The following is a 12,665-nucleotide window of genomic DNA, read 5'->3' as shown; positions in this document are numbered from 1 at the left end:
AAAATGGAAAACAAAGAAGGGTGAAGAAGGCAGCATGGCCCTGTTTGCCTTTAAAGCCTTTGTTAAACAGCTTAGCTACCAAGAGCTTTTAATTATGACTGTCTGAGTCTCGCTCTCTCACACAAACACACACACACACACACACATATAGTCAACAGGTAGGCTGTGTTTGTGGGCGGCTTTCGCCTGTACTCTGTCACTACTTGTTATGAATAACATGGAGGCATGGATGATGCTGGTAAACACAGCCAGCTAAACTGAAACAAACACGCACATTTTCCCCAGAGCCTAATGAGCAACAATTTGGCTATAATCACTTTACAAAGACCTGAAGCTACACAGCTAGAGTTTGAACATTGTAATTAGCTAAAATCCCAATAATGCTCATGTCTTGTAATGAAAATAATATTCTGCAACAAAAACACTTCTAGCAGAAATGGCTACCATGCATGAACAAAGAAAGATTAGAGCACACTGGCATTGTATTTCAAAAATGAATAACACCCACCAAGCAGAGTACAGGGAAACCGGTATGAGGTACAGAAGTCCATCAGAGCTACAAAGAGAGCATACTTCCAAAAACTGGAGAGCTACTATATGAATAACAACACACGCAGTATGTGGTAGGGAATCCAAGCAGTCACAAACTACAGGAACAAATGAACAAACACAGGCCCCCAGTACGCCACCCTCCCAGACAGCCTCAACAAATTCTATGCGAGGTTTGACAGGTTGAACACAGACACCCCCTCAAAATCCCCATGCGACCCGGGGACACTGCTTTTCAGGTGATGCACACACAGGTCCTGAAGGCCCTGAGACAGGTAAACCTCCATAAGGCGGTGGGACCAGGCAGTGTCCCCCCTAGACTGTTGAGAGCCTGTGGGGATCAACTAGCTAGTGTGTATACAGACATCTTCAACCTGTCTTTAATCCAAGCAGTAGTTCCTCACATTTTCAAAAAAAATCCATTATCATACCGGTCCCTAAGACATCAGACACATTCACTCTGAATGACTTCAGGCCAGTGGCGCTCACATGAGTCACCGTGACGTGGTTAGAGCAACTGGTCCTCACACACGTTAACCACATGGTCCCAGACATTGTAGACCCCCTCCAGTTTGCCTACCGCCCCAACAGATTAGTGGACAACACGACGGCTCTGGCTTTATTCCATACCGTGAAACACCTGGACAACAGCAGTACGTATCCTAGGATGCTCTTCCTGGATTACAGTTCTGCATTCAACACCATTCGCCCGGGTAGGCTGATTGGGAAGATGACAGACCTTGGCGTACCAACTCCCACCTGTAACTGGATTCTGGACTTCCTGACTGAAAGACCACAGGTGGTCAGAATGGGAGGGAGGGTGTCTGCTGAACTCACAATCAGCACAGGTTCACTGCAGGGCTGCTGTCTCAGCCCCAAACTCTTCACCCTGTATGCCCACGACTGTGTCTCCACTATGACAACACCATCATCATTAAATATGCTGATGACACCACCATTCTGGGCCTTATCAAGGGGGGAGACGAGTCATTCTTCATCAGGCAGCTCAGAAAAGCTGGGTTGAACCGTCGCCCTCTCACCCAGACTTATAGAGGACTGATAGAGAGCATCCTCACCACTGGCATCTCACAGTCTGGTATGGTAACACCACAGAGACAGAGAGCAAGGCTCTTCAAAGGGTCATAAAGACTGCAGAGAGCATAATTGGGACTCAACACAGCTACCACAGTGAAGAAAGAGCAGCAGCAGCTATACTTCATCAGGCAGCTCAGAAAAGCTGGGTTGAACCGTCGCCCTCTCACCCAGACTTATAGAGGACTGATAGAGAGCAGCCTCACTACTGGCATCTCACAGTCTGGTATGGTAACACCACAGAGACAGAGAGCAAGGCTCTTCAAAGGGTCATAAAGACTGCAGAGCGCATAATTGGGACTCAACTGCCTGCTATGGACACACTGTACACACAGCACTGTCGTAAAAGGGCAGAGAACATACTCAGAGACCCACACCACCCAGCTCACACTCTGCTCAGACACAAAAACTGCACCTACAGCAGGGCGGACAGTATCATCACACACAGAATCAGAATCAGCTTTATTGGCCAGGTGTGTTGGACACACGAGGAATTTGACTCTGGTACATTGGCTCTCAATGTGCATGTACATATCCCCATTGCAAGGGACAAGTAAACAGTAAACCAGCATAAGGCTGTGTAATATAACAAAATATGCAGTATTAACAGCAACAAGCAGTGCAAACAGTGCAAAATAAGCAGTATAAACAGGCAGTAAACAATGCAGACAAAAAAAAGGAATGCTCATTGAAATGAGATAAATAGGAATAAAAACAAAGTAAAAAACAGAGTACTTAAAACTAGAGCACACACAGAACTAGACTTTACAACAGCCTTTTCCCTGCTGCAGTAAGACTGATGGCAAATACAGAAATGTGAGAATGTATGTGCAATAACCCCTCACTAGACATGCACAATAATAATACAGAAATGTTCCACAAGGTATTTTTGTAAGAGCATCTCATCAACAGTGTTCTCTTGGGGGACCTGAATAATAGCAGGACATTCTCTACCAAGCAATGGAAACAAGTCTGAATATAAACTGTGTTTTAGTATGTTATAACCCCTCACTACCTCACCAAGTATACTGACATATCCAACTCCACCATGTGAATTACTAAGTGCAATGTTTGACGTTCACTGGGGAAAATACTATTACCCTGTTTTTGTGTATTGCAGTTTTAATGTTTTGTTGCCTTTATGTAACTTTTTTATTTTAAGACTAAGTGTTCTTTCTGGCTTTTGACTCCTTACCTGACTCCAAAGGAGAGCATATAGGATTGAATTCCTATATGCCTAGACTGTCTGTTTATGCATAAATGGCAAATAAAAATCTTGACTTGACTTGAAAAGATCAGATTGTGGCCTTTTTATCATGGCAAAATCATACCTTGAATTTTTGATATTGCTACATCCCTAGTAGTTTCAGATGTTATTTCATTGAATGATGACATCTAAGTCACAATCAGGTAAAAATGATTAAACGTAAATACGGAGTTGAGTAAATGTTTTACTCTGTGGTTATTGAGTCACCAGTATAGATGGTTTGCATAACAATAAATAGTGCTCACTGGCTCTCACACATCTCTGTAGCAGGTGCTAATAGTCTTTTAACATTAATGTAATATGCTGTGTGGTAGTAGCAGTCATTGTTGTCGAAATAGATTTGTTGTATGCTTTAATTTGTCAGTCAGCAACCTGGTTTCTACATTGCCTTGCAAATATTTGCCAGACAAATATTTTCCATCGTACATAAAACACAGAACCTCTAAACAGTATTGGTGAGGTTCTTCTCTCTATGCTGCGAATTCTGAAGATTTGCCTAACTGTTTGGTTTAAAACAACAAGTGTTTCTGATCCTGTTCTGTAAACATGAGATGAAATGGGAGACTAACTGCATCCACTGAATTTGCAAATCACTTTGGTGTGCAGAACAAGTTTGGGGTCTCAGTGATGGCAATGTCCAGTCCAAACTTGACCAACCAGTGCCACTATGTAATCTAGCCAAATCGATTTTTTTCTGATAAACATTTTAGAATTAATGGCCTGCAGAGGGTTTTTACAGTAAGCAGCTTGAATTTAGCTTCAACAAGAAAAATGTATTCTTCCTTTTTACTCTAGAGTTAGAAACAGAACAGAATAGTTGGCTCCAGACCTGCCAGACTCCATATACAGTACCAAGGTGGTGGTCTGAGTTTTTCTTGTGTCTTGGTAGTAGATGAAGCACTGGTAGAAGCAGTAGAGGCACTTTACTAATATAACTTATTATTAGTATTAGAAGCAATATTGACTTGCTGAAAGAGTACCACTTTTTTCTTGATTGTACGTTTAACACAAACATGTTTAATATACTACTGTACATCTCTGACACATTACTGAAGGGGGTTTTAGCAGTCGGTCAACCGTAACAGAAAGACTGAGACCGCCTGCTTTATCTGCCAACGCTTTGTAGCTGTCAGCTGGAAGCAGTTGCTCTCTTTCTGTATGTGCCTTTGCTCCAGCAGAATATACGCACACTTGCACAGTTGCATGTTAAACAGATCATGTCTAAATTCCTGCAGACACAAACAAAACAAATTCACACTGACACTTGAAACCGTTGCTCTTACTGACAATAGACTATAATAGAAGAGATTTTCTTTCTGTATTGCACAACAGAAAATTTATGTTCTTCTCCTCTTTGCAGAACTGCAGTGTTTCCACAGTTGGTCTGGTATTTTTCCTTTCAGTCCCACCTGTTGTGTGTTTTTTGTTTGTTTGTTTGCTGGGACCATTCTTAATTAAAAGCATCTCTTAAATAGAGATGCATTACATTAATATTTTTATTTTATTTAATTTCTTTTACCAAACTGTGGACAAAGCTTTGACACCACACTAAAATATTAACAGTTAACATGTCATTTTTTGTGGTGGTAGCATAACTTGAGATGTAAACTGGTTGTACAACATACATCTTTAATAGAAGACAACCTAAGGAATTTGGTGCACAAGTTTAATTCATTTTCTTCTTAAATCAACACTGGGTCAAAATGATACATAAAGGTTTAAAAGAAATATAAATGCACCTACTTATTTCAGTGATATTGATTTGCCAAGGCATCTGAACTTCCTGTTAGTGATCGTTGTTGACTACAGCTGGCAGGCTCTCTGTGCCAACATAAAAACAGTTAGTTTGAGAGCATGGCATTGTAATGTTGTGTACATTTGTCTGTAATTCAGCCCTCACTACTGGAGAAAAATAAGCAATTTACAAATGTCACACTATGTCACACTACACTCTGGTAAATCTTGATGCACATATTCCTGAATTTTATATTTTATGAACCAAATAAAAAAGAAACACTAAATCTAAACAAGCTGTTTTAATGGCAGCCCTAACTCACGTAACTGCAGTTGTATTGTGTGTCCTCTTGCTGTTTCTCTGTCTGAAGTGTACAGCATGTGACATGTGTCTCACTTCAAGAGGGGTCAGTCCTTTCTAGGGCTGTTTAGAAAATGACAATCAGCTGCAGCTGTGTTGCTATGGAAACCTTATCAGCCAGAACAGAGATGCATGACATGGTACTGATAAACAGAATAATGTCATACTGTGTGTTTCTGTGTGTATAATATATTGTACATGCCCTTTGCTATGTGGCTGTGGCACACACACATCATACCATCAACATATGGCTGTGTTCCCACTCTCAATCACTATTTCTTCTACTTCTGCTCCTTACAAACAAATGTTTAAGCTAAGGACATCTTTTCTCTCCCCCAGTGTACATTTGGTTTTCATAAGTAGAGGTACAAGCATACACAGGAGCAACAGACAGGTTCAAATGGACACTATTTAGTTGATATTGCTCAGACACAATAATCAGATGCCTGTGGTAATGCAGGGGCATACATTTGTTTTAACATCTAAAGGAGAAGAATTTGGATGAGAATTCCTGCTAATTCATCAATTAGTTGATTGAGAGAAAATCAGCCAGGATTTGAATAATCAGTAGTTGTTAGTCATTTACAAGCAAACATGCCAAACATCTAAAAATGTGTGTATGTGCAAGTACAGAGTGCAGGGCGTGGTTGGAGGTAGAGCGCCTTTGCTTTTTTCTGCAGAACAGGGTTTGCGTGTGTCGGTATGTCTTTTTATTATTGTTTATTATTATAGACAGATTTTAGTTCAGTACTATTGTTGATTGTTGTGAGGACATTATAGCTGTTCCTCACAGTTTCAAAGGGCAGTTTGAGGGCTAAGACCTGGTTTTATGGTTTAGGTTAGACTTATGTTTAGTGTTGGGGTTGGGGTCTAAGGGAATGCATTATGTCAGTGAGTGTCCTCACAGAAAGAGAAATACAAATTTGTGTGTATTTTTCAGCCCTGTCTGTGAGGTATGTGTTTTTTGACAGTTGGTTTCTTATGGTTGATACACTCTGTTCACCATGGGTGTTATCTGTCTATCTCTGTCTGTGTGTCTGTGAAACACACATGCATGCACACACAAACACATACAATACACATCCTACTGCTGGTTTTATACTTGAGCGAGTTTACTAGTTTTTACCCTACCATCTTTCTCATCTTCTCTGTTTCTTTTTGCCTCTCTCACTCACTTTCTCTCTCTCTCCGGGGCTTACTTGAGGACAGTGTCAGTAGGTTGCTCTACAGCTGAGTTTGCGTTAACACAGCACAGAATACCATAGCTCTGTCTAATGTATTACACCTCTAATGGGGAATGATAAGGAAATATACACACAAATTTGGGATTGCTTACAGTAAGTGTAAGCGTGTGTGACTGAGCAAGGCCCTGAAAGGATGACTGTTAAGACACTAGTTTCTTTGATGCTAGTGTGGAGTCTGATGGTCTTATGATTTCATGCTGCAAAATAATACTGTAGAGATACACACATAAACAGCACTGAATAAAGTTTCCAGATGCTCATTTTTGGCTCTAATTACCCCTGACTACGCAACTCCCAGAATCTCTTTCTGTACCAGCTTTCTTTTTGACTTTTGTGTTTTTTGCAGCCAAGCAACACTTCACTGCACCTCTCTACTGTGTCCTCAGTGGCAATAAAACATTATTTTTTTCATCATGAATAATTAAATATGTGTGTATGTTTGAGGTTTTTTTTTGCACAAGCTAAAGTCAAGATAAAACTAGAGAAATGTATTTCCTGTCTAAAATGTGTGTGGATGCTGATATGCTGACGGCTCGCCCTGAAATCAATGGCTGAAACAGCTGAAGGATGAGAAAAAATAGCTGATGTTCTTTGTTGAACTAGTTGAGAAGAAATGGCTGAAGTTCTTTGTTGAATAATCTGAAGGATGAGATGCAATATGATCACGGTCATGGTCATGAGTTGTGGGTCATGACTGAAAGGGCAAGATCCTGCATACAGGCGGCCAAAATGAGCTTTCTCCTTAGAGATAGGGTGAGGAGCTCAGTCACCCGGGAGGAACTCAGAGTAGAACCGCTGCTCCTCCACATTGAGAGGATCCAGCTGAGGTGGCTTGGGCATCTGTATCAGATGCCTCCCAGGCGCCTTCCTGGGGAGATGTTCCGGGTATGTCCCACCGGGAGGAGGCCCCAGGGAAGACCCAGGACACGCTGGAGGGACTATGTCTCTCGGCTGGCCTGGGAACGACTCAGTATCCCCCTGGAGGAGCTGGAGGAAGTGTCTAGGGAGAGGGAAGTCTGGGCATCTCTGCTTAGACTGCTGCCCTCGTGACCCGGTTCCGGATAAGTGGAGAAAGATGGATGAATGGATGAGATGCAATAAATACAAGTAGGAATGTTCTTGACGCGCTGAACATTTTGATACCTGAATGGCTTTTCTAGCTGAAAGTATGCTGAACTTATTAAGATGTGAACATTTTCCCATTGGTCCCCACAAAGTAGGTAAAACAAGTAGGTGTGTACTTTTGTGTGTGTACGTGTAGGTGTGTGTGTGTGTGTGAGAGAGAGAGTAGTCCTTCATTGACGACTACTAGAGTGTGGCTATTGAAATGAAACAAAATGTAAAAAGCAATTATGCAAAACAGCATAAAATATATAAAAAAATTCTTCATAGTATGAATAGCTGAAGAGTTGCTGATTAATTAACAGTTGACATGGTGTTTTTATCAGAAAGTATGCTTAACGTAGTAAGTTGTGAAAATTTTTCCCATTCATTTGAATGGGCAAAAAATTTGCTGAAAAAAGCTGAATATTTTTAAGTATAAATGTTTCAAAAAAGAAATATACAAACTGGAATGTTCCGGAAGAGCTGAACATTTTGATACCAGAATGGCTTTTCTAGCTGAAAGTATACTGAACTTAAGAAATACTAGTGTGGCTATTGAAATGAGACATCAAATGTAAATGGAAATTATGCAAAAACTATAAAAAAAAATATCAAAAAGCTGTTTACAGTATGAATAGCTGAAGAGTTGCTGAATAGTTATTAGTTGAAATGGTGGTTTTAGCTGAAGGCATGCTGAAGATATTAAGATGTGAGAATTTTTCCCATTCATTTGAATGGGGCAAAATGTGTACGAACAGAAGAACCCAGAATAATAATAAATAAGAGGATAACAAGAGTGTGGATGCATTACTGCATCCACACAATAATAAAGAACAGGATAACAGGAGTGTGGATGCTGTAGCATCCACACTATAAGGAATAGGATAACATAGTGTGGGTGCTTTTCAGTATCCACACAATAAATGCCAGGATAACATAGTCTGGATGCTTCACAGCATCCACACAAATAAAGACCATGATAACATACTGTGGATGCTGATTCAGCATCCACACAATAAAGAACAGAAAAACTTGCTGTGGATGCCTTTCAGCATCCACACAATAAATAAAGAACAGGAAAACATAGTGTGGATGCTTGTCAGCACCCACACAAAGGTTGTGCAGATGGAGCATTTTATGAAGGAACACAATACCTTATTGAAAAAAGAATTTGAAGGAGAGATTTGACAGAGGGCGAATCTATGAATGGGTTAGAAATAAGAAAATTACAGATTTAGAGTACAGTATCCCAGACTGAGACATTGAAGTTTCTTACATAAAGCAGCAGCTGGAATGTGTTGTATTGAATGGGCTGTTCTTCAGCTTATTTTTCATCTTAAAGAATTAATGACCCATTTTCCAAATTTCTGTTACAAACTTCCACTCCTGGAGAAATGCTTCTCAGAGTCAGGGTCTTTGTAGTATCTGTCTCACTGAGGTCATGGCCTTCGTTTCTTTCTCTCATCGACAGTATAATAGTTTGCATTAAATATACATGCATGGGCATTAAAGTATAAAAGTATTATTGCAGCTTTTAAGGACACGCCTGCTACTAGTAAGTGGAATTTTTATAACGATTTTCCCTCATTAGAGTGAAGTGAAAGCAATGTCCTCTCTCCAGCTTCCTGGCAGAAGGATGCACAGCATAAACAGCCAGCGCCTTTTATGGAGACTGGCTGTAACACAGAGGGTGTTTTGTGTGTGTGTGTGTGTGTGTGTGTGTGTGTGTGGTCACTTTGTGTGAAGAATATTTATAGAAGTCTGACAGGAGGACACACGCACAGCTGGCACAGGCTGTCCCACTAGCAGCTTTAAGGCTTTTTTTTTTCTAGTTTGCTCTGTTTCTTGCTACACATTCAAATGTGGTTATGAACTTTTACGTCTCACTTTCATAGTTTGTCTCACAGTAGTTCATATATTTTTGTGGTTTATTTTACTTTTTTTGCCCTTTCTCAAGCAATTTGGTGTCTTTTACCTTTGGCACTGTATTTCTTTTACATGTTTTGTCACAAAATTGCATTTCCTTTGTTTTACGTTCACATTTTTTTTTACAAGCTTTTAATGTTTTCGATGTTTCTTTTACTGTTTTAGCTGGTATATTCCATTTCTGTAGGGTGACCTCTAAAAGCATTCTGCCTTTTAAAATGTTTTGCTTATTTCTTCCACTCCCCTTTATTCAGTTTTAGTGATCATGAATCACATTAATTCTCCATACCAACAATTTAATATTCCAGGATGTAGGTATTATCTAACACTCAGTGTCACTGCTTCCACTGCAGTGTTAGCTCTTTGTAGTGTTCTCTGATACCACTGCAGTGTTAGCTCTTTGTAGTGTAAATCAATTCTCTGTATCGGCAACATGGATATCATCATACAGTATGGCTGCTCTGCTTTTGTGGTCATACCAGTGCTGCGTCATGTTTGCGTGCTATATGCTAAACCTCACAGATCTTTTTACTTTCAGCTGACATCCTCACTGTGAGTGCAGAAGTACAGTGAGCTTCATAGCTGAGTAACACACAGATCTGTCACACTGACCAGAGTCTCAAGTGCATCAGAATCTTGAGAATGATGTAGGTTCATTCATATGTTTAGGAATTTTAAGAATTTTATACCAAACATTACTTTTCCCTAGAAGTGATAGTAACGATCCGGGAAGGATGAACATTTTGTGGCCTCATTGTTTTTCTCACAGTTGGGACCATGATGTTAACCAAACCTTCAATAGTGTCAGGTCTTGAAATTTTAAACCAATATTATTGATCCTTTAATACAGTTGACTTTGTTTTACAGATCAATGTGCGAGTCACCACCATGGACGCTGAGCTGGAGTTTGCCATACAGCCAAACACGACAGGCAAACAGCTCTTTGACCAGGTAAGAGAGAGACATACATATACATGTTTTTTTTTTTCATTTAAAGGACCATGATTCCAGAGTACATTGTTAGGGCCAACACTTCAAAAGCAGCTAGAAGGGTCCACTAGACAAAAGTAGACATTAAGGCTGGATTCAGTAATTTTCCCTGCTCATTTGCTTGAATGGAGAAAGTGCATTCATGGGACCCTGGCAGGCTCCTCTAGAAGGGGACAAAACGAGCTGTCTGGTACAACTTTTACCACAACATGACATCATTCGTATATGCAAGTGTGGATTACTTTGCAATTTTTATGCTGTTTACTTCAAGACTGTCATGACCAAAGAACAAATGGTTGCCACTGTGATACCTTTCCAGGCTTGTAAAGTCCTGTCCGTGAGTCTTGTCTGCTGTGTTTTGGCATCTAATAAGCTTAAGGACATGTATTTGTTCATCCAGCTGGAATTCCTAATAACAATCTATTCTCTCATAGGCACATGAAGCAGCACACCCCCACCAACATAGCAGTTTGAATCTAGCCAAAGAATTCTACTTGAAATTTGGTCTGTGACATGCTGGAAGAACCACATTGTTTGTTGTCCATTAGTAATGAAAAGCAGCACTAAATGTCCGTGTGTGTGTGTGCCACTTGGTGCTGGGCTGGGTTTGGGTTGGTACTGGTTCTGTACTGATACAACAAACAAAGCTCTCTTTGTCTACACTGGGAGCTTTTAGGAGACACTGGATGCACACTAAGTGTCAGGCGGATGGTATGTGTGTTCAGGCTCTCTGGGAGGTAAAAGGGCAGCTTTCAGCTGTGTTTCACGTCAGGCTGTAATGATTTGTTGAGGTTGTGGCGATGAAAGAGTGAATCAATCTGTGTTTTTGTTGATCTGTGGTTAAGATGGCGCTGACAACGAAGGCAGCCTTGGTTACACGAGCTATCTTGTGTTTGTTGTTTTTCTTTGTTTTCTCGGTCTCTTGCAACTCATCCCAGATTTCTTTTACCAGAGAACTGTTAAATATCTGACAACTCACACCGAACTACCTTCCTCCGATTTTTGTGAACGAAGAATGCTGTGTGGACATTCTGATCGGAGGCGCAGCTGCCATATACAGGACCTGGAAGAAATGCTGGCGTGGCAAGCATGTGGGCACTTTAGTCAGGCTTCTCCAGAGAGGAACATGGACTCCACTCCCATTTATCCACCCAGCAAATCTCTGCTCCCTAATCAACAAGATGGATGAAATCCTTCTCGTCAACAGGACTAACCCTGACTTTGCACGCTCTGCTGCCTTATGCTTCATGGAGACTTGGCTCAGCGACTCCATTGCGGACAGTGCAATACAAGTACCGGGCTTCCAGGTGTACAGAGTGGATCGCGTAACGGAGCTGTCCGAGAAGACAAGGGGAGGTGGAATCTGCCTCTACATAAATGAAGGTTGGTGCACAGATGTCACAGTGCTACAGAGGACATGTAACACAGACTTAGAGACTCTTTTTATCAACCCTTCTATTCTCCCTGAGAATTTTCAAGCTTCATCCTGGTAGCTGTCTATTTAAAACCGAATGCCCATGCCATCATGCTACAGCTCCTGGCCAAACTGATAACTAGTGTAGAACTGGAACATCCTGACTTCCCACTCATTGCCCTAGGGGACTTTTACAGAGCAAATTTCACCCAAGAACTGCCAAAATAAAGGCAGCATGTCACCTGTCCCACCAGAGACAAAATCACACTGGACCACTGCTACACAGCAATAAAAGACGTCTATCGCTCTGTCCCCGCGCAGCCCTCGGACTCTCAGATCACTGTATGGTCCATCTTATTCCAACCTACAGGCATAAACTTAAAGTTGTGAAGTCTGTGGTCAAAACAGTGAATAGCTGGACTGAGGAGGCTAAGTCAAAGCTGCTGCTTCGAATGCACAGACAGACCTGAACGAACTCACTGACACTGTGACATTTTATATTTTTTGTGAGGATGTAAGTGTGCCCCAACAAATCCTTCTGCACATACAACAACAACAAGCCCTGGTTCACAGCAAGACTCAAGCAGCTTCGTCATCCCAAAGAGGAGGCCTACAGAAGTGGAGACAGGACTCTGTACAGCCAGGCCAGGAACACACTGACAAGGGAGATCAAAGCAGCAAAAACAGCTACTCTGAAAAGCTGAGGGACCAGGTGTCGGCCAACAACCCGCTGTCTGTGTGGAGTACCCTCAAAAGCATCACTGGCTACAAGAAACCATCCCCCCGGTGAGGGGAGCCATCAACTGGTAGATGACATGAACGTGTTCTACTGCAGGTTTGACAGTCAACACTCCCTCCCCACCCTCCCCACCTCAGTCCCAGCAACCGCTTTCCCGACAATCACCACCTTTCCCTCCAGCCCCCCACCTCTAACAATCTGTGAAAAGGATGTGCGTGGCCTCTTTAAAAAACAAAGGATCAGAA

The 12,665-nt window shown here is 41.4% G+C and overlaps 1 protein-coding gene across 3 annotated transcripts in view; it reads left to right on the top strand.

Annotated features, from left to right (window-relative positions):
* Nucleotides 1–12,665, top strand: part of LOC109970961 (radixin) — a 68,222-nt gene that overhangs the window by 28,430 nt on the left and 27,127 nt on the right. For all 3 annotated transcript variants that reach the window (XM_020618929.1, XM_020618927.1, XM_020618928.1), the window contains exon 3: nucleotides 10,145–10,228. In XM_020618929.1, coding sequence (XP_020474585.1) covers nucleotides 10,145–10,228 — 84 coding nt within the window. The remainder of the gene's footprint in view (nucleotides 1–10,144; nucleotides 10,229–12,665) is intronic.

Source organism: Monopterus albus, unplaced genomic scaffold (genome assembly GCF_001952655.1).
Source record: "Monopterus albus unplaced genomic scaffold, M_albus_1.0 scaffold211.1, whole genome shotgun sequence".
NCBI classification, from domain to species: Eukaryota; Metazoa; Chordata; class Actinopteri; order Synbranchiformes; family Synbranchidae; genus Monopterus; species Monopterus albus.
Note: the sequence above shows the minus strand (reverse complement) of the source record. Positions and strands in the feature narration are given on the sequence as shown.